Raw genomic sequence first — 21,922 nt, forward strand, 5'->3', positions numbered from 1 at the left:
ATTTATATTCATTAAATAAAAGTTAAAAAAAAGAGAGAGAAGGAAACCAGAATGGAGAACAGAACCGGGACTCAAAGCCCAGCACTTCACTACAGGATGCAGGTATCCCGAGTGATATCTTAACCACTCACCCAACACTCACCCCTAGAACTTCATGTCATACTTGCAACCCCTCTTCAAAGTAGATTTTTATTAGCCCAGCCTCACAGGTAAGAAGCTACTTAGCCAAGGTTCAAACCAAGATCTCTCTTATGTGGAACCTGCACTCTTAACCTGAGATAGCCACTCATCTGCAGTGATCAAGGGGATAGAGAAGAACAGGGAGGAGAGATGTTAAAGAGGTGAACCACATGTGAGCTGCTCACTGATTGGGTAAGGACGTTGTGGAAATCAGGAGATAGGAGATCATTTCAAAAAGTTCATGGAAGCAGGTATTATGAAAAGACTGTGCTCGGATTTCGAAAGTTTTTGCACCAAAGTAGGTATCTGTGAATTCCGTTTTCCACAAACTTCTTGAAGCACCCCATATCTGAGCAGGAAGACTTAAGTTTCAGGTTTAAGTAGATGACGAGTAGTCCCTGGAAGGAGGAAGATGGGAAGGCACTTGTGGTCACGTTAGGTGCAAAGTTCCTTTGGGATATCTTAGTGGAAATGACGCAAGGTAAAGAGTGGTGTGCAGAAGTGATGGCTAAAGGGGGTCCTAGACTTGTTCATCAGCCAGAGCCCCCTCTCCTCCTCGCAGACTGTGAGCTAACGAGGTCTTCTTTGATTACAGGCTCACCAGGACCGAAGGGGAGCCCGGGATTCCCCGGCATGCCAGGCCCTCCTGGGCAGCCTGGCCCCCGGGGCTCCATGGGCCCCATGGGACCGTCTCCCGATCTGTCCCACATTAAGCAAGGCCGGCGGGGCCCTGTGGTCAGTATCATTCCAGAGGGCCGCTTGCTGCTGTTGGGGAGCATGTGGTCTCCTCCTGTGCTCACCTCCTCTACTAAACCAGGTTCTTTGGTCTTACAGGGTCCTCCAGGCGCACCAGGAAGAGACGGTTCTAAGGTGAGTGTTGTGAGTGGTCCTTACTAACCGCAAGTTCCTGAGCTTCCGCTGCACAGGCCTCCGGGAAGCTCAGTGTGCACTGTTTAAAATAAGCAAGATCTTGCGTGTGGCCAAGTCGAGACGTAGGTACTCAGGCTGAGCTGCCCCACTCTGATCTCTGAAAGCTTTGAGCACCGACACGACACTCAAAATGTTTCAGGTCCTGGGTTGCAGATTTTTGGGTTAAGGATGGTCAGCTGGTATAGAGTCTATGCAATTTTCCAAAATCCAGAAAACACTCTGATTTCAAGGATTTCAGATAATGGTTACTCAAACCGGTAATGTTTTCCCCAAAGCTGAGAACAAGATCCATGAAGCAGTTTTCTTTAAATATGAAACCAACCTTAAAAGCGAAAATGACCACTAAAACCATTCCCAAGAAAAATAACCTTGTAAATGTTTTTAAAGCCTCTGTATTGTAATAATCACATTTGTGGGTTTTTTTCCTTTAAACAGTGTGATTTTATAAGGTTATTTTTGGTGTCCTGTTTCTTTGAGATGCTGTAGAACAGGAGAAGTTTGAATCTGTGCACATGCCTGGCTCCACATGAAGAGCCGCCTGCTACTTGTCGCATAAGTCGGTGTGCATTTCTTTAGAAAGTCCGTGTCATTCCCCATGCAGCCTGGAAATGCTGACATTCCTCCTGTCAGATCTGCTTAGAAACTGTGTGGCCTTGGGGGGAATCAGAATGAGAGACGCTGGACCCAAATAGCTCTGCACAAAGTGGTCCCGTTAGTCTACTGTCAGTCTTACCTTTGTTTCCTATAGAAAATATTGATTTTTTGGGGACAAGGAGATAGTTAGGGGTGGTAGCATCTATGTGGTCCAGAAAGCTAACCCTGGTCCTTTCTGTTTCTGTTTCAGGGAGAAAGAGGAGCACCTGGACCCAGGGGCTCTCCAGTAAGTAGCACTAATTTCCCTGCTTCCCAGTGGGAATGTTCTCAGTTGCAGTTCTCAGGATCCTATAAATCCGTCTTGATGGCAAAATTCTGCCCCTTCCAGCTGTCACTCATACAACCAAACCAGGGCTGTCTGGTTAGGAAGAGAGTCAAGGCAGCCTTTAGCAACTGGTTTGGATTTGGTTTTTACTTTGTTCTTTTTGTTGTTATTTTTGGTTATTATGGCTTAACATTTTTTTAAGATTATTTATTTGGAAGCCAGAGCATCAGAGAGAGAGAGGGAGAATGAGAGAGCTCTCCCATCTCCTGGTTCAATCCCCAAATGGCCACAACAGCCAGGACTGGGCCAGGCCAAAGCCAGGAGCCTGGAACACATGGGCAGAGGGGGCCCCAAGTACTTGGGCCATCATCTTCTGCCTTCCCATGCTCATTAGCAGGGAACTGTAAGAGCAGCGAGGACTAGAACTGGTGCCCTAATGTGAGATACTAGTTGTTGCAAATTGTGGCTTGCCCTGCTGTGCCACAACACCTGCCCCCATGGCTGTTTTTTTTTTTTAATTGCGTTGATGAGCAGACAGGGAGAGTTCCCATTGGCTGGTTCACTCCTTAAATTCCTGAAACAGCCCTCCGCTGGGGCTGAATCTGCATACAAGGATCTCAACCCAGATCTCCATGTGGGGGAGAGGGTCAGCTACTCAAGTCATCACCTGCTGCCTCCCGTGATGTACGTCAGCAGGAAACTGGAGCTTGGAGTCAGAGCTGGGACAGGGACCCAGGTATTTGAGTATGGGATGAGCATGTTCCATGGCCCCTCCTATAACCCTTAGCAGGTCAAGCAACCTTTCTCCAAAAAATGTAAATACATCCAGGGCTGCTTGGGTTCCCAAGAAGACAGTAGCTGTATATATAATGTAGAAGATTAGAAATCAAAGTTAATAGAATCCAAAAGTACAGAAAATTCAACTTCTAATAAAGTCAGCGTCGTTTTTGAAGGAAGACCTAAGGCCATGACACAGAGGTAGGGGTCTGGGTTCCTGTCTCGGCTCTCCCAGCCGTTGGCACTCTGGGCACTCACCTTCTCACCTGTGCAATGCCGGCAGTGGAATCTGATCTGCTGCTGCTGTTCTGAGAGTCCAGTGATGCCCAAATGCAGTGCAGATGCCTCGAAGTTCTCTGCAGTGTGAGCTGCTGCTTCCAGCTGCACAGCAGTGTGGTTGTGATTTCACTACAGGCCCAGAACATTCAGTCTACGCGTTTTCCCCGTGCCCCTTGCAGCACTACCTGGAAATTAGGCTTCATAAAAATGCTATGGAATCATAATGGCTGTTCAGTAAATAGAGGAGAAAGCTTTTGTTTGGACATTCCTAGTGAATGAGCAATTTGTGTGTCTGCACCATCCTCATGACTTCCTTTAGTTCGCAGTTAATCAGTCAACGAATCAACATTTTTTTTTTTTTTGGACAAGCAGAGTTAGCGAGAGAGACAGACAGAGAGAAAGGTCTTCCTTTTCCATTGGTTCACCCCATAATGGCCGCCACAGCCAGCGCGCCGCGGCCGGCGCACCACGCTGATCTGAAGCCAGGAGCCAGGTGCCTCCCCTGGTCTCCCATGCAGGTGCAGGGCCCGAGCACTTGGGCCATCCTCCACTGCACTCCCGGGCCACAGCAGAGAGCTGGACTGGAAAAGTAGCAACCAGGACAGAATCTGGCGCCCCGACCGGGACTAGAACCCGGGGCGCCGGCGCCACAGGCGGAGGATTAGCCTATTGAGCTGCAGCGCCGGCCTCATTTCATTTTTAACAAACAATGTTTTTGAGTGTTTATTATGTAAAGATGCATATTAATTCATTGAAATCCTTACCCGTGAACCTTGTGAAACCCTATATTAAGTTAGTGCTATCATTGCCCATATTTTGGAGATTAAAAAAAAAAAAAGCCCCAGGAAATGAAGTAGCTTGCCCAAGGCCACCCGGTGAGCAGCAGAGCTGGGATGCTGCGATCCAAACCCAATGGAACTCCAGCCTTTGAAGCACAGCTCTCTTGTCCTCATAAGAGGACATATCTCATATCTCATATCTTTGAGATTTCTTATAAAGAAGGAACCCTTAAGAAGTTATTCTCACTCTTTCATGCAGACCTGGGGTAGCCCAGAGTGAAGGCAGAGTGAAAAAGTCACCAAAGCTCCTTTGTGAGATGGGGACTTAGAAGACAATTTGGGGCACCCCCCCCAGGCTACTGTAGCAGTCCTTCTCCCTAACCCATTGGGAGCATAGAGGGTACAGGACGTGGTTGCCAGCGAGCAGCAGGGCTAGCAAGCCATGGAGCCACGCCAAGTCCCTGCTGCTGCTGCTGCTGCTGCTGCTGCTGCCCAGGGCGAGATCCGTGGGGTCCCAGCTGCGATTCCTCCCATGTGCACAGGGACCCCCTGGTTCTTTCGACTTCCTGCTCCTCATGCTGGCCGACATCCGAAACGACATCGCGGAGCTGCAGGAGAAGGTGTTCGGGCACCGGACTCACTCTTCAGCGGAGGAGTTCCCTGTACCTCAGGAATTTTCCAGCTACCCTGAAACCATGGACATGGGCTCTGGAGATGACTACACCAGAAGAACTGACTGAGGCGGCAGGCTTGGGAGCCCCCAGGGGCTTACATCCATAGCATGTCCCAGCGTCTTCATACCAGTGGGAGAGAAGAGGGTCTTCACCTGTAGTTCAATCATCTAAAGAACAAAAAAAACCCACCACTGGCAGCCTAGGAATGCTACCTTCTCCCTACTCTTCTTCCTCCAAATACTGCTTTCAGAGCCCTGAGAGACCTGCTAGAACATGTGGGGGAAATTATTGATTTACGTGCTTGCCCCCTGGGAGTCACTTGGGCTACATTGGGACTTCTCTTCTGCTCCTATTTTTCCAGGAACTTCTAGATTTCTGGCTTATGTACTCTTGTGGCTGCTTAACATTGGCAGAATACGGAAAACGGGTGGGTGGGGGGAGATGGCCAGGTGAGCGCTAAAGAAATGTTAGGTTACTTCTAAAAACTAATTGATGTGTTTAAAATGGACTTAAGCCTCATCTCACATCAGAATTGGGGTTCCTCAATTACAGAGTGGTGGGAAGGACAGTCATGGGGCCCTTTCCTTGGTGGGTAGTTCTTTTTCCTTCATCAGGCTCTTAGATTACATGGTCTGTCCTCTGGTCCAACCTTGTTTGCCAAATTTGGTTAAAGAAAGGAGAGAATTGAGGAGTGGAGATTGAGGAAGATAGAAAAGAATTATAGTCCCGTGTTTGTTGTCATATATGACTACTGAGGGTTCATCCCAGGCTCATCTTACAAGTTCCCTAAGCAGACAAGAAAGTTACTCCAGCTCTAGGAATGAATCAGCTTTGGAAAGACAACCAGAATGTGAAATGTCCTGATTCACATTAGAACAATGGGCTTCTGGTTGCAGGGAAGCTTTTTGATCTAAAGAGGGGGCCTGTTCTGCCAGTGATGGATTATTTGTTAGTAACAGTGGCTGACCCCGGAGAGAGCTGCAGAATTCCTAGCACGGACCCAGTGCCCAGAAGATGCCAGCAGGCTGTGGTCCAGGCTGAATCGATGTACAATGGGGCTACAGCTGGAAAGGGGGTGCTGGCTTGGGTTGGGGGAGCCTGGGCAGAGACCCCTCTGAAGGCAGATTGGCAGAGGCGGATAAATTGGCTCCCGTTGGGTGTGGCCAATCAGGTTTACTAACATAGTGAGAACAATACACTATACAAAGTTCTTTTAGATGGAAGGAACACAGAAAACAGCCTTGGTTCACCTTGGCTAGCAGGTATTTTCTTCCTGCTATGCCCATTTTCCATTTTCCCCCCCTGCTTCATGTAGTCCAAGCTCCGGCTCTTTCAGTTCTTCTCTTTGATTTCCTCTGCTTGGCAGGGTGGGAAGCAGCTCAGAAAGCATCCATTGCCCAGTCTCCCGCTGAGCAGGAGGCCAGCAGGAAGATCTGTGCCTGTGAAAAATGGCTGGGGCCTCTGGGTTTCCACGGGCAGCTCTCACGTTTCCTAAGCTCTGCTTTCTCCTGGGGGTTTCATCTGCCCCTTCGGGAGACTTTGACCCTGATGTTGAACTTCACCAATGACCATTCTCACCCTCACGCTTGCCTTCCCCTTCCTCACCCTGTGATGTGCTCTCAATTCCTCAGTGGTCTGTATTGGGCTGTTTTCCATCACCTTTCAGCCTGCATCATTTAGCTCCCCTAGTGTGGAAACTTCCTTAAAGAACATCACTGCTGGTTCTTATGTCACTCTTACTCTTTAAGAAAGAAAGGGGTTCTCTCTGCAAGTCCCAAATGGGCTCAGCCTGCCTTCCCTTCTCCGGGTCCCATTGGAAACGCAGGATGCTAGTAGGTCAGTAGGTGGCTGAGCCATTCATGAGCTCTTGGCTCTACTGTTTTTTGTGCAAGAAACCCAGTGTCTGTTCATTCTTAAAGGGAAAGCAGTTTCATTTGCAAGGCTCCCTTTCAGACATCCTTGCTCCTGTGTGCTTCCAGAAGCTGTAACCAAGGACCTCTCCGGCCACAGGTTTATGAAGAGGTGGACTCAACATCTGAGCCCCACCTGGAGTATGTGAACTGTTTGCCTGCTGTGGGACAGTATTTAAAGGGTGTGGATGGATGAATGCTTAACAAAAAAGCTATGCCTGATGATTAGGTCCATCTTTCATTCTTTTTTTTTAAAATGAAAGAGTTTTATTGCCTTTTCTTTTTCTTGACAGTGAAGTGTTCAGAAATAAAATCTCTGTTGTCCAGTGCTCATAAAATGCAACCAAACTGTGTGTTTGGCCAGAGGCTAGCATAATATATTAAAAGAACGAACTGGAAATAGTAGTATCTGGGACTCATGAAACAGTTCTACATAATTCTCTCCAAGAAAACACACAGTATCCTGTATTTATAATTTCAGTCTGCAGTACCAAGTCAGTCTACCAAATTGTTATTCTCAGAGCTACAAAACTTGGACTACTGCAGGACTAAATATGTATTCAGCATGCCCAAATTACATTTTTCAAAGATAAGATATAAAGCATTATTCTTTTCTAATCATGTAGTTATGCATGGAGAACCAAAGCTTCACTATCTGTACAGGACTTGCCAAAACCTAATGGGAAAACCTCTGGGCAGTGAACTCTGCTACAGTTTTACTGAACCACTTCAAGTTTCCGAGGAAGAAATTTTTCGCGTATCTCAACCCCTCAGCAGAAATACTGACTTCAACATTTTGTACCCTCATAACCAGGCCATCCTGAGTTGCCTCTGTTTCTGGATAACAACAGGAATCAAGTTCTTCTGTTGGGAATAATGCAAGGAGGACCTGCACGGTTCTTTAGGAACCTCCTCTTTGTTCCTAGTTCCACAGGGAGAACTGATAGGCTCTGCTTTGCCAAAAGGCAGGAGAGGTCCAAAGAGGATGCTGCCTTCTCTCTCCTCCTCTGTTAATCCCCAACACCTGTTACAGAATTAACTGACCAAATGAAGTTAATTTCTACTGCATAAACTCAGGTATGTCTGTAGTCCAACAGGTAAGTAGTTAAGTGCTCATTGGTGTTCGGGGAGAGAGAGGGAAGTATCTCCCCCACCAAATACCCGATGAACAGTGCTCAGTTCTGCCTGTGATCCCTTTCTGATGTTCATAGCTACCGTTGGCTTTGGGAGCATTGTGCCTAGGCAGGGGAAGCCCTTCTCCATACCCAGGGGCTGGGAGTCACATCTTGGGAGTCACTCTTCTCCCTCCCCCGCCCTGTCCCAGCCTGTCCCACAGAGACAGCCACAGCAGCCTCGTTCTGCAAACTTAACATTTTTCAAATGAACTTCCTGAGAAGGAAGTTATTTATAGGACCCTGGGCCAAACAATTAGTAGCAGAGAGCCATCTAAAGTGATTAAGGCATTCAGGGAAATAAATGAAAATTTTCCTGGCACAGTCAGCACGTATGTTTCACAACAAATCAAAAAATAATTTTCCATTTGGAGAAATGACAATGGCCATGATTGTTAAAGCAGAGACACTTGGACTTCGTGTGTTCCTTCAACAGTTGGTGTTGCTTCTCCAGGGGAGTGGCAGAAGAGGACCCTTTTGCACACCCACCCCGTCCACCCCCAACCGTGGACCTTGGCATTCTTTGCTCAGTTCTCAAAGCAAATACCTGAGCAGTTTCATGTGTATCATGAGTTTGTTTGTATTTCCCAGTGACCAGCCATATACTTCAGTAGCTCTGGTGTTCATGAATTGTAACAGGTCCATATAACCTCTGATCTAGTATTCAAACACTTATGGATGTGATACTATGAAATGTGTTTCATATGATTGTATATGCTTCATAACAAAGTTATTTTTCGTATATGGCTCCACTGTGTTTTGTCTTGACACCCATTCCTGTGGATCAGCTCACCTTTTTAACCAGTTGAACTTGAGGAGATAGGGTGGGGTGCGTTTGTTTTAAACATTGGAATCAACCTGAGTCGCCCGCCTCCTGGGGTCTCAATGTGGTCCAAGCATTTGAGTCTAAATGGAGGTGTGAAAGCCCAGGTACCACTGCATCTGGGTCTCAGAGGCTCCATTCCCCAGCTATGTGGATCCTCTGGGACCCCAAGGTGGGATTTCTCAAACCAAGAACACTCCAGGGCTCACTGGAGGTGTACCAGGAACCCATGGTATGACTGTTTTCTATTGGTTTTTGCTCTGTTGCAGATTTAGAATTCCATGTGAAATTTCCTTATGGGGTAGGGGAGGCTGTTGACCACCTCAGTGGTGTTAGAGAACTGGGGGGAGCAAGTCCCAAGCACTGGCCACTGAGACCCTCAGCTGGAGAAGAGAGGCAGGGGAGTCTCTCTAGTGGAGCCCTAGGGAGGAGGAACCATATAATAAGGCTCCTAGCCGTCTTCAGTAACCTGAAATTAGCCCCTGTTTGCACATCTCACCTTCACTTAGCATTGGTGCAAGCAGAAAACTGGGGAGTGAAGCAGTCACACTCGCCCACCTCCTGGGGAATCTTTGGCAGAAACAGAAAAGGATCTTTCCAGAGAAAATCATGTGATCACATAAATACGCAGTTACAAACCGTGATAGGCACTTTGAAGGAAAGTGCTGGGTGTTAGAAGAGCCAGCAGCCAGCTCCTGCCAACACGACTCCTGCTGGGCTCCCCTGTGAACTCACTCCCTCGCGTTGTCCCCGACGGCAGCCGTGCCAGACCTCAGCGTCCCTCCAAGAGTGCAGCTCTGCGAGTGCTCTGGGTGAAGTGGGGACAGTGAGAACCAGAGAGACCACACATGAGCTCTCCAGCCCTCTGACTTTAACACACTGAGGCGGGGCAAGCACTTCCTTCATGACCTCTTGAAGCCCCACTGGGAAGTTGGTAACATCATGTGCTCCAGTCTCGATGCCAGCAGAACTTGAGGCCTGTTTGTTCCCGACAAGGGTGTGTCAGTCTTTGAAAAGCTGGCTCTGCTTTGGAAACCCAAAACTGAGGAGCGGTGCAGCTCAGCTCCAGGTGTGAATCTGCACAGCCTCATCCGTGTGTGGATGTAAAGTTGCAGGGCGGGCCCCTGAGGTCTGCAGGGATCCGTGGGTGACTGAAGCGGGATTGGTACTTCCAGGAATTGACGGGCATGAGAGGAAGAGAGGCATAGTCATTCCTTAGCCTGTGCTATGAAAATGCCGCCTCCTTGGGTGGCTTACAATGACAGAAATGTGTTCTCCTGCTCTTCTGGAGGGTGGAAATCCAAAGTCCAGGCATGAGCAGGAGGGGTCCAGAAAGCGTCCCATGCCCCCTTCCAGTTTCTGGTGGTCACCCACAACCTTGGTATCCGTTGCTTCCACCGTTCTACTCTTGTGTGTGTGTTGTCACATGGTCTCCAGCACTGTCCCATCTGAGTCCTCTGTATCTCGATGGTAGCTATTGGATCAGGACCTCCCAAATCCAGTATGACCTCTGCAATTTAATTACATCTGCAAAGACCCTATTCCAAATAAAGTCACATTCTGAGGATCCAGGTAGACATGAACTTGAGGGGATGCTAGTCAACATAGATGGAAATTTTCTTCCTGTCCATTGACTTCTCACCCGTAGCGTTTTGTCCAACTTGAAATTCTCATTTACTTCATTCAAAGTTTAAAAAAATATTGAGGGTCAAGGGTGGATGGGTGAACAGTCCAGAATCCCTGGTCTTGGGGAGCACGCTTCTGGTCCAGGAAGTCAGTCATGCCTGACTTGATGGCATCACGTTATGAGCAAGGGCTCATCAGGTGACTTCATTGTCATGTGAACACATAGTGCATGCTTACATAAACTCAGATATGCAGGCACTAGGCAGGGAAAGCTTTCGGGACCACCACTGTGTGTGCAGTGCAGCATGGACTGAGACATTGCTGCTGAGGCACACGGCCTGGTAAGTCTCAGGATTCTCCAGAGAAGCAGAGGCCATGTGCACTTAGAAACCGAGGTTTATTTTAAGGAATTGGCTCACACAACTGTGAAGGCTTGACAAGTCCAAAATGTGCAGGGTGTGTCGGCAGGCTGGAGACCCAGGGAAGAGTGAAGTTCAAGTCCAAAGACTCTCGGCTGGCAGAACTCCTTTTTGTTTGAGGGAGGTCAGTTTTTTCCATTACAGCCTGGACTGGTTGGCTATGAGTCCCACCCACATGGTGGAGCATAATTTCTGTGCTCAAAGTCTGCTAACTTAAATATTTCATATAAAAATTATTTTACAGGGGCATGGAGAATATTTGCCCAAATATCTCGGTGCAGTGGTCTAGCCAAGCTGACTCATAATGTTAACCATGACAATCAATACCAGTGTTGAAATGGAGAAAATCAGGTCAGGTAGAGAGTAAAGGAGAGTAGGAGAATCTACTTTGTGGGGGTGGGGGAGTTCATCAGGAAGACCCTCACTGGCACTGGGGTGGTAGATGAGCAGAGACCTTAATGGAGAAAGAGAGGGAGCCATGTGGTGTGTTGGGAGGAAGTGACAGCAAGATGCCAAGGCGAACCTGCCTACCGTACTCTGGCAGTGGGTTTGATGTGGCTGTAAAAAAATCAGGGAGCAGAGGAGAGGAAATGGATTGGAGAGACAGCCAGAAGTGCCCCACATAAGGACTTTGTACCTAATGAACAGGTGGAGGCGTTGGAAGGGACCATGATAGAAGCAAGGAAACCATTAGGAGACTAGGAGCAGTGTACTTGTTGGTTGACCCTGGACTGTGTTAGCACTTGCTACTACTTGTTCTGATTCCTTGCTAAAGTAGAAATGCCTAGCTTAAGGAGAGAAATTTTGTCTTTTTATTCCCAGTGTCTGCCACAGTAACCAGTGCATGATAGGGGTTGAATAGCTTTATAGTAAGTCTGATTCATTTAACATATTTGCTCTTCACCAAATGCCACTGGGTAGGTACTTTTGTTATTGCCAGTGTCTATACGAGGGGGTCTTCAAAAAGTTCATGGGAAATGCGTATTAGGACAAAACTATGCATGAATTTTGACCCTTTTTTCCTGCAACAAAATTTATCTTTTTAAAAATTATTTGAGAAGCAGAGTTCCCATTTTATGGATGCTCACAACAGCCGAGGCTGGGCTGGAGCCAAAGCTAGGAACTTGGAACTCAATGCTGATCACTCATGTAGGTGGCAGGAACCCATTTAGGAATCCACTGAGCCATCCCTGCTGCCTCCCAAAGTCGACACTGCCAGGAAGCTGGGGTCAGGAACTGGAGCCAGGAACCAAGCCCAGGTGGTCCATGTGGGATGCAAGCATCCCCACTGCTAGGCTAAGCACCTGCCCGTACACTTAATTCCATTGTTCACAAGCTTTTTGAAATATTCTCATACATCCTTTTGTCACAAAGCTAAACCATTTCAGACCAAGGTGTATTTCAGAATAAACATTAACTCACGGTGTCAGTTTGACATGTAGGGTAGGTGTACCGCAAACACGTAGCCACACGTTCTCTCCCCACTTGGGAATCAGTTTCACTGATGGATCCCCAGGGCACAGCAGCTCACACCAAGACAACCGTCCAGACACAAAGCCACTTGCTTCCCCCATTCCAATTTTCTAATATACTCTGGGTTGGAATTTTTTAAAAGATTTATTATTTTCTTGAAAGAGTTACACAGAAAGAGGAGAGGCAGAGAGAGGGAGATCTTCCATCCGCTGGTTCACTTCCCAGGTGGCAGCAATGGCTGGAGCTGCACTGATCCAAAGCTAGGAGCCAGGAGCTTCTTCCAGGTCTCCCACGTGGGTGAAGGGGCCCAAGGACCTGAGCCATCTTGTACTGCTTTCCCAGGCCGTAGCAGAGAGCCAGATTGGAAGTGGAGCAGCCGGGACACGAACCGGAGCCCATTATGGGATGCCGGCACTGCAGGCTGCAGCCTTACCTGCTACGTCACAGTGCCGGCCCCTGGAATCTTTCTGGCTTTCTGCTATGAGGCAACTGACAAATACATAATGAGACAATTACGATAGTCTTCAGTGGAAGAAAGGAAAGAATACATCTAACAAAGCTAACAACCTTGCTGTTACTTAGTGTCACATGTGGACCAAAGATAACTGGGAGTCAGTACTCAAAAAGAGAAACATAATAGATTGAGTAGCACATCATCTCATTGAAGGAATATGCTATTGAGTGTGTTTTCCTAGAAGGAGTAGGTCACGTATGTCCTTACTACATAGTCATTGATCAACATGAATTTCTGAGAAAGCCTCATGCTGAAAATGAGGTCACAGAAGGAAGCACATTCTAATGCAATGTCTCTGCATCAGGGTTAAGTTAATGAACTTAATTGATGGACTTGATTAAAGAATAAAGCACAAACTACCTTAAGCAGCCAGCCAGGTCATAAAATACACACACATAATTGAAACAAGCTCAAAGATAATTATCCCTTCTATGTAGGATGCACTCATTTTCTCTAATTTTTAAAGTTTTTTTTTGTTTGTTTTGTTTTTTACAGGCAGAGTGGACAGTGAGAGAGAGAGAGAAAGGTCTTCCTTTGCTGTTGGTTCACCCTCCAATGGCCGCCGCGGCCAGCACACCACACTGATCCGAAGCCAGGAGCCAGGTGCTTCTCCTGGTCTCCCATGGGGTGCAGGGCCCAAGGACTTGGGCCATCCTCCACTGCACTCCCAGGCCACAGCAGAGAGCTGGCCTGGAAGAGGGGCAACCGGGACAGACTCCGGCGCCCCGACCGGGACTAGAACCTGGTATGCCGGCGCCGCAAGGCAGAGGATTAGCCTAGTGAGCCACGGCGCCGGCCATAAAGTTTTTTTTTTTATTTGAAAGAGTTACAGAGAGGTAGAGAGAGAGGTCTTCCATCTGCTGGTTTACTCCCCAGATGGTCACAGTGGCCAAAGTTGAGCTAATCTGAAGCCAGGAGCTTCATTCAGGTCTCCCATGCAGGGGCAGGGGCTCAAGGACCATTCTCTGCTGTCTTCCCAGGCTCATTAGCAGTGAGCTGAATCTGAAGTGCAGCAGCCAGGACTCAAACTGATGCCCATATTGGATGCCAGCACTGCCTCTAATTTTTAATAGTGGTCACAACCACTAAATTGGTTCTTTCTGATTTACTAATGAGTGCAGCCCTCAGTTTGAAAACCAATTGTGGGACCTGCATTGTGGTGCAGGAGGTGAAGCCACATCCCATACCGTGCATCCCATATGACCACCAGTTCAAGTCCCAGCTGCTCCACTTCTCATCCAGCTCCCTGCTAATGCATCTGGAAAAGCAGCAGAAGATGGCCCAAGTACCTGGCTCCCTACCACCCATGTAGGAGACCTGGATGGAGTTTCTGACTCCTGGCTTCAACCTAGCCTGGTCCCAGCTGTTGCAACCATTTGAGAAGTAATCCAGTGGATCAAACATCTCTCTATCCCTCTCTGTCTCTCTCTGTCTCTCTCTCTCTCTCTCTCTCTCTCTCTCTCTCTCTCTGTGACTCTGCTTTTCAAATAAATAAATCTTTAAAAAAAACTTGTTTATATCAGTATTTCTCAAACTTTACTGTACATGTGAATCATCAGAAGATTTTATGAAAATGAAGATTCTAGGCATGTGTTATGGTGCGGCAGGTTAAGCTCCAGTTGGGACGTCCCCATCCCCCATTGGAGTGCCTGAGATCCAGTCCTTCCTCCACTTCCAACCCAGCTCCCTGCTGGTGTGCACCTGGGAGGCTGCAGATGCTGGTTCAGGTGCTCCCACATGGTGTTGATGCTGCTGTTCTGTGAACCACACCGTGAGTAGCAGACCTGGCCCTCATGCAGGGCAGTCTGCTGTGGACTTTGGAAAAAGGTAAGAGAGATTTTTATTAACTTAGAACTCTGACAAGGGTCAGGATTTCACGTATGTCTATTGTGTCATTTACTCAGGTTCTTGTTTCACCTGCTAGTAATTTTTAAAAATTTATTTGAAAGGCAGAGAGCGGTCTCCCATTCATTGGTTCACTTCCCAAATGTCCAAAACAGCTGAGATTGGGTGAGGCCAGAGCCAGGAGCCAGGAATTCAATCTAGGTCTCCCATGAGGGTGGCAGGAACCCAACTGCTTGAGCCATCACCTGCTGCCTCCCAGGGTGTGCACTAGCAGGAATCGAATCGGGAGCAGAGCTGGGCTTGAACCCAGACACTCTGACACAGGATGCTGTCATCCTAAATGGCACCTTCGCCACAGCAGCAAATCCCATTCCCCTTTTTCTTTTAAATAGAGTTTCCCAGGAAAATGGCACATTGTAAGATGAAACCATTAAATAAATCTTGCCTCTCCATTAATATCTTCACAGTAATCAAGTTGCTAGCTAGATGAGGAGGAAAGAAAATATCTAAAAGAAATAAGGAAGGTAGGGGAAACTTGACAGAGGCGAGCATCAGCTTTGCTCACTCTATCGGCTCCCTCTGCAGCCTGGGCCCTGGCCCTGCCACAGGCTGCTGCTGTTTTGTTGGCTTCTTCCCGAGCATGGAGCAGACGCACAGTCCATGCTGCAGCTTCACCAACTCTCCCTGTGCGATGTGGTTTCCCCCACACTCCCGGAAATCCAAGACTCTGATTCTTGTTCCTTCCTGGCGAGGTGACAACATGTTCTGAATTCTCACTTTTCCTCTGGTCTACTTCCTGTGGCTTTTTATCCTTTTTCCTTCTCTAACATCACTACCAACCACACAGGGAATGGGAGCTGGGTGGGAAGATCATTAAACCAGAAGGAAATGCATATCAATGGAGTCTTATTTTGCTTTATAAATAGTCTTTGTGATGTTTGAGGGTGGCTTGGTTTCAGAAGTCAGGTCATTTTTGTTGGTTTTTTTTTTTTTTCCACAACTATAACTAATGGATATTCTTAGTTCTGTCTTCCCCCAAAAATATATAATCATGGACCTACCTGGCCATGGAGACAACCGTTAACCTGTCACCTCCAGCATCCTGGAGATGGAACACGGCATCTTGGTGGGCTGCTGTCACGCCATGGGTCTGAAGGACTATGTGACGTGGAAGCAGTACCTCTGGCGTGTATGGACTTTCCATTGTCCTACAATTCAGTAAACGGCCAAGACCAACAGAACAAACGTAGACTGCTGAGAGCCATGGGTAGGTAACTCGCCTTTTGAAACAATCTGGTAAAGAAAAATGTGCCACAAATCGAATTAGGCTCAGGTGATTCAGAAGGGAAATAACAGCTGTGAAACATTTCAAAAAGAGGTCCCTCTGCCGGCGCCCCGGCTCACTTGGCTAATCCTCCGCCTTGCGGCGCTGGCACACCGGGTTCTAGTCCCAGTTGGGGCGCCGGATTCTGTCCCGGTTGCTCCTCTTCCAGTCCAGCTCTCTGCTGTGGCCCGGGAAGGCAGTGGAGGATGGCCCAAGTCCTTGGGCCCTGCACCCGCATGGGAGACCTGGAGGAAGCTCCTGGCTTCGGATCGGCGCAGCGCACCAGCTGTGGCAGCCATTTGGTGTTTGAACCAACGGAAGGAAAACCTTTTTCTCTGTCTCTCTCTCACTGTCTAACCCTGCCTGTCAAAAAAAAAAAAAAAAAAAAAAAAAGAGGTCCCTCTGAACAGTCTTCCAAGGACAGCAGCCAAATACTTTTTTCTTCTTCTAGGGCTTACTCTGGAGCTGTAGACTGCTGAGATCAACGCCACCAGCCAGACTGACGTGTGCTCTGAGTGTAAGCATTCATGTGGGGTGCGGTGCAGCCTTGGTGTTGGTACCACCTGATGTGACTGTTCCAAGCCAACCACCTTAGCTCTGGGGTGTGGGCATTCCCAAGCCACAGAGGGACCTGTGTACCATGTGGCCCACACAGAGGAAGCCCTCTGTTCTAGCCAGTCTTCACTGATCAGTCAGCAGCTTTGTGACACCCTCGGTCTTCCTCTGCTCACCCCGATCACTGGACCCAAGGCTCCATGTTGGTGGCCCCCAGGGGTCAGGTAGAATGTGGGGGTGGCTGCCGTGCTGTCCCCGTACCTGTTTTACAGAAATCCAGGAGCTTCTGTCGCCCAGGCAATCTGTTTTATTCTTGCCTTTTATTTGATTCCAGAAAGCACCAGTGAGACCAGAGAATCCTTCCCCGGTCCTCAGGGTAAGTCGCCCCGGGCTCTTTCAGGGGTTAAGGGTGGTATGGAGCATCTAGGGGGCATGGAAGGGGCTGAGGCAGTGTCCTCTCGGGGAGTGAGGAGTCTACAACCTGCAGCCCCTAACCCCTCACCTCCGGTGCCCACCTCTTTGTGTGCCTCCCTTCTTTGGGACCGCCGGGCCACAGCTTACAGTCACAAGGGCGGCACCATCCATCAGCCAGCAGGTGCTTGGAGGAGTTACTCACTTGACCCCATCTGAAGACCCAAATAGAGCTGTGCTGAGGTGTCGCTCCCCCTCTTCGTGGAGGAACGACACAGGACCCTGCGCTGTTCTTTCGTCTGCTCGGCCCTCCCCGGGTTTGCTGCTGGTTCTTCCCGGGTTGGCTACCGTCCCTTCCACCTCCGTGGAAGGGTGGTTCCCCCTGCCACATTCCCCACTTCCACGGGGGAGCGGCACACCACCGGCCGGCTCTCTCGGGGGCTGCACTGGTGTTCCTCTTAGATGTTCCTGGTGCATGTTGTCTCTCTCCTCCTTTATAGCCCTCTTCCACCAATCCCAACTCTGCTGCCCACACGCCGAGTACGCTGCTCTCCTCCAGTCAGGAGCAGGTCCTGCTGTTTATTGGTTGAACTGGAGGCAGCTGTGTAGAAGCTGTTTACTCCTCTCCCAGCGCCATATTGTGGGAGAGCAGATGCAGAGAATAAGTCTTAATTCCAGTAACTTAGTCTAGTCCGAGTTGCTCCCCACACTGAGGGAACTGGCGAGATGTCACGAGGAGGGAGAAGCGGAATCAGCCTCAGAGCTCAACTTGGCCATGGCCGTTTCAGGGGGAGAGTGTGCAGCTGAAGAGAAGCTAAGACCTCTGTGGGTTTTGTTACCTCAAACACACCTCCTCCTCCAGTGCAATGAGCGTTCTCTCCACTGACTTTCATGGTGAATTTCGGCATTTCTGAGTCAACTCCAGTGCTGCCTGGGTGACCCTCATGCCACACGGAAGACCTGAAGACTTGAATTCCAGCTCATCTGCAACAGTTCCGGCCAGGGCTGTGCCCAGGTAGGAGGTGTACCAGGGGCTTTCCTCCATCTCCCACCCCGCTGCTCACTTCAAAGACAGGGTCCTTGCTTTATCCCAGGTTTTGTTTGTAGGTGGCCATGCTAATCCACCTCCCACCCCTAGTAGTTGGTGCACATTAAGAGCTCAGAAAAGGTTAGCGGGATGCTAGAAATGGTTAAGGAGATAGCCACCAGTGGTTCCTGCTCCTGATTCACTATTCAGCAAATATGCATTGAGTATATTCTTCATAACATACCCTGAGGTCAACACTGGGAAAATAAGATACCAAGTCCAGGGATGGCTGCTGGACATGGCAGCTAAGACAGCCACATCTGGGGCAGGTGTTGTGGCTTCTTGGGATGCCCACATCCTGTGTGGAGTGCTGCTCTGAGTCCCAGTGATGCTGCTTCCAATCTAGCTCTCTGCTACTGCCCCCGGGGAAGCAGAAGATGATGGCTCAAGTAGTTGAGTCCCTGCCACCCATGGGTGCACCCTGGGCAACAAGACGAGGCCTCCTGCATGCTTCTCCACTTCCCTCTGCTGCCCCAAGCCTGTACTTGCGTGTGGGTTTAGCTACCTGCAAGGGCTTCCCAGAAAACAGAATTTTCCTAGTGAGTCAAGATTATATTTTTTACCCAAAAGTGAGGGCAAAATGCACTAGGAATCCCACCTTCTAATGCAAGCCTCATTGGATAATTTGGGAGCAGCAGCTCCCTCCAGAGCTGTGCCTCTCCCACCTGCCACCATCTGGATGCAGCTGGGGTTTGTCCCCAGGGAAGCTTGGTCCTGAAGGTGCCGAGGTTGGGAGGTGGGGGTCTGTAAGAGACAGAGCCTCACAGGAAGTCTTCACTGGGGATGTTGCCTGCAGAGGGGATCCTGGGACCTGGGGCTCTCTCAGGCCTCCTGTCTTGCCGTGTGACCGCCTCCTTCCACACATGCCAATCACTGTCAGGCCCTTGCCTCCAACACTGTGAGCTGAACAAACCTCTTTTCTTTATAGTTAGCCTGTCCCAGGTACTTCATTTAGTAACAGAAATGAACTCATGCATCACCCAACCCCAGCCTGTGGGAGAAGATGGGGAGAGGTGTAGACAGCCTCAGAATATGGTGTTCTTGGTGACAAGCCCTAGCCAATAGGAAGAGGAGGGTTCTACCCATCCCCAGAGCCAAGGGCAAGGGCACCAGAGGATAACCTGCAGCAATCCGGGGTCTTGTTCTCTGGCCGGGTGAGCACTGAGCTGCAGGTGTCACAGTGGTGTTTGCCACTGCAGCAAGGCCTGGCATGAGCATTTCTGGGGGGGTGGCGAGGGGTGCTCTTGGCTTCCTGAGTGTGGTTTGCCCTCCTTTTTGGCATACTTCCCTCTGACCTTAGGGGACACGTGTGCCCTAGAGGGGACATGCTTACGCTGAGACCAGCACCTGCTCCGGGGGAGTAGCCTTTTCCGTGCATCTTAAAGGGACCGTGAGTGACTGCCCTGGAAAGCAGATGGGACAGCCCTGGGCAGGGGGACCTGCCTGTGTGTGAAAGGGCACCGAGGAGGGGGAAGGCTGGGAGTCACTCACTCTGACACCTGACAGCCACCAAAGCTGACCCTCTGCTTCCTGCCTCTCTCCAGCCCCACACAAGTTTGAATTAGGAGAGCAGTCTCTGAACCAGGCCCTACCTTCAGTCAGACAGCCAGGACACAGCCCTAACCTCTATGAGGTTGGAAGCAGGGAAAAGCCAAGTTCAAGTTTTTACAAAGAATAGGACTTGGTCTTAAACCTCAGAGGTGACTATTGAAACTTAAAACATGGACAAGATTTCATGGAAGGAGCCAGAGCCAGTACTGAAAAGGAAACCAGGAGGATTCAAGAAAAGTTAAAAACCTGCCCCTTCCCCTGCCCCTTCCCTGCCCCTGCCCTGCCCTACCCTGCCCCGCCCCGCCCCGCCCCTGCCCCTGCCCCTGCCTAATTAGGGCTTTCCAGTAAGCCAGTTAGAGGTGAGATGTATTTCTCACCTGTACTTACAAGTCCACCTTATATTGCCTGAATTATTACTTCAATATGACTTTTAGTGATTTCTGGATTATTTTTCTTTAAAAACATTGTTTCAGGGCAGGTGCCCATGAGGCTGTGCACCTCAGCAGGTGCACACACACCTGTGTGCGCATGTGGCCTCCTGCTGCCTTGAGAACCGTCTGCCAGAGCCCTGCTGTGCTGTCAGAAGAAAGACGTCTCTGCCATACCTGCTGCGGTGTTGCACAAAAAATGCTGCCCTGGGGAACAGGTGTGAGGAAGCGCAGGCATCGCAAGGGTCTTCACCTGTCAGAGGAAAGGGCAAATGGCAGATGTGCACTGCAAGCTGAATGTTGGGGTCACTTCGTTTCAAAATGGGAGGGAGGGAGAAGCACATGCATGTGAGGATTTATCCGCAGTGAGGCACAGTTCTTGGACCTCAAGCCGAAAATCAAAGCACCCTGTTGGCCAGGGGGATGTGCAAATTATTATCCATGAGATGACTCATTGGAGGGCAAGCAGGTGGACAGGTGGGAGGGGAAAAAAGCAAAATGATGTTGGGGGGCAGGTTTATCTAATCCTGACTTGTGAGTGTGTGGAGGTCAGTTCATAACATCATTAACACACTTCATAAGGTTTCTATGATTTTAAAAACTTAACATTTATGTAAAACAGTATGATGCCTATTGCAGGATCTCTTTAGAATAGCCCCATGGGGTAGGGAGGGTGGATGAGAATGCAGACAAAACAGCATTGTGTGTGTATCAATCATTGTGAAGTCCGATTGAGGTATACATGGGTGTTCGCATTGCTGTGGTCTGAACGCATTCTCCTAAAATCCATGAGCTGGAACCCTCATCCTCAAGGTGGTGTACTGGGAAGTAACTGGGGAGGAATCGAGTCCTGAAGTCCACAAACAGCATTAATGCCCTTATTTAAAAATAAAAAAAAGGAGGAGGGGCCGAGGGCCACCTGCCCCTGCCCTGTGCACTGTGTGGGGGATACAGCAAGAAGCAATTTGCAAAGGAATCTATTGCAGTGGTTTTTTCAAAATCTTCGTGAGGATTCTGTCTACATGTATCCTCTCGCATCTGTGTGCGCTGTATAAACCCACGTGTGGAACTCCTCAGTGGCAGGCAGTCCACAGTTAATTTAGGGCTATGTTTACAGGTCCAATATGACTTGTTCTCTGTCTCTCCTCCAGCTCTCCATTAAGGAACCAAAGCTGGGGACCAGGCAGAACTCTGCCCAGCAGTAGCTTTGGAGCCACAGATAGGTTACCTAACGGCTGTCTAAGCTTCCGATGCCACGTGCCTAAGAGTCAGAATAGCAGGTTGGTGTGTGGCACAGCAGGTTAAGCTGCTGCCTGGGACCACGGCATTCCCATATCAGAGTGCTAGGACTCAGTCCCACCTCTGCCTCCGATCCAGCTTCCTGCTCATGGTCCTGGAGGGCCACAGCTGGTGGCTTGGGTACTTGGGTACTTGAGATACCTGGATGCAGTTCCAGGATCCTGGCTTCAGCACAGCCCACCTCTGGATGTTGCAGGCATCTCGGAAATTCTCTCTCTCTTTCCTTGGCACTATGTCTTTCAAATAACTGAACAAACTTTTTAAACAAAAATAAGTATAGCAGCTGGCGCCGCGGCTCACTAGGCTAATCCTCCACCTTGCGGCGCTGGCACACCGGGTTCTAGTCCTGGTCGGGGCGCCGGAGTCTGTCCCGGTTGCCCCTCTTCCAGGCCAGCTCTCTGCTGTGGCCCGGGAGTGCAGTGGAGGATGGCCCAAGTGCTTGGGCCCTGCACCCCACGGAAGACCAGGAGAAGCACCTGGCTCCTGCCACTCTGTCCACTCTGCCTGTCAAAAAAAAAAAAAAAAAAAAAAAAAAAAAAAAAAAGGCAACCCAGGACCTTCGATCGCTCCCTGAAGGGGGATTTTGGAAAGGAAAAAAAAAATCCAGGAGAAACACCTGGCTCCTGCCATCGGATCAGCGCGATGCGCCGGCCGCAGCGCGCACTGGCCGCGGCGGCCATTGGAGGGTGAACCAACGGCAAAGGAAAACCTTTCTCTCTGTCTCTCTCTCTCTCACTGTCCACTCTGCCTATGAAAAAAAAAAGAAGAATGGTGTGAACCTGAGCAAAGTCATTCAACCTCTGCGTCTCCTTCTCCTTCTCCGTGATAAGTGGATAATAGCATTTTCCTTAGTAGGTTGTGCGGGATAGTTCTCCCCTCTTTACCCACGGCAGCGTCTCCTGCATGTCCCAGAGGGTTCGGCAGGGGGCGCACTTGAGCCGCAGCGC

The 21,922-nt window shown here is 49.3% G+C and overlaps 1 protein-coding gene and 1 long non-coding RNA gene across 6 annotated transcripts in view; one reads left to right on the top strand and one right to left on the bottom strand.

The window, feature by feature from the left end:
- CCBE1 (collagen and calcium binding EGF domains 1) overlaps window positions 1-8,364 on the top strand; it is a 251,702-nt gene extending 243,338 nt beyond the window's left edge. For 2 of the 4 annotated variants that reach the window (XM_008261421.5, XM_089305028.1), the window contains 4 exons: window positions 776-915; window positions 1,015-1,050; window positions 1,955-1,990; window positions 4,407-8,364. In XM_008261421.5, coding sequence (XP_008259643.3) covers window positions 776-915; window positions 1,015-1,050; window positions 1,955-1,990; window positions 4,407-4,604 — 410 coding nt within the window. In that variant the 3' untranslated portion in view covers window positions 4,605-8,364. The remainder of the gene's footprint in view (window positions 1-775; window positions 916-1,014; window positions 1,051-1,954; window positions 1,991-4,406) is intronic. The other 2 variants (XM_089305029.1, XM_089305031.1) reach the window with 1 other exon arrangement.
- Window positions 8,365-11,603: 3,239 nt separating this feature from the next.
- Window positions 11,604-18,914, bottom strand: LOC149123697 (uncharacterized). 2 transcript variants are annotated; one of them, XR_016213936.1, is made up of 3 exons: window positions 16,816-18,914; window positions 15,382-15,613; window positions 11,604-12,450 (listed from the first exon to the last, which is right to left on the bottom strand). It is a non-coding gene; the product is annotated as an uncharacterized LOC149123697 (long non-coding RNA). The 2 variants fall into 2 exon arrangements; XR_016213935.1 differs by having other exon boundaries at window positions 16,715-18,914.
- Between the last annotated feature and the right edge of the window lie 3,008 nt (window positions 18,915-21,922).

Source organism: Oryctolagus cuniculus, chromosome 10 (assembly GCF_051225735.1).
Source record: "Oryctolagus cuniculus isolate XC-2025 breed Fujian yellow rabbit chromosome 10, ASM5122573v1, whole genome shotgun sequence".
In the NCBI taxonomy this organism is placed as follows: domain Eukaryota; kingdom Metazoa; phylum Chordata; class Mammalia; order Lagomorpha; family Leporidae; genus Oryctolagus; species Oryctolagus cuniculus.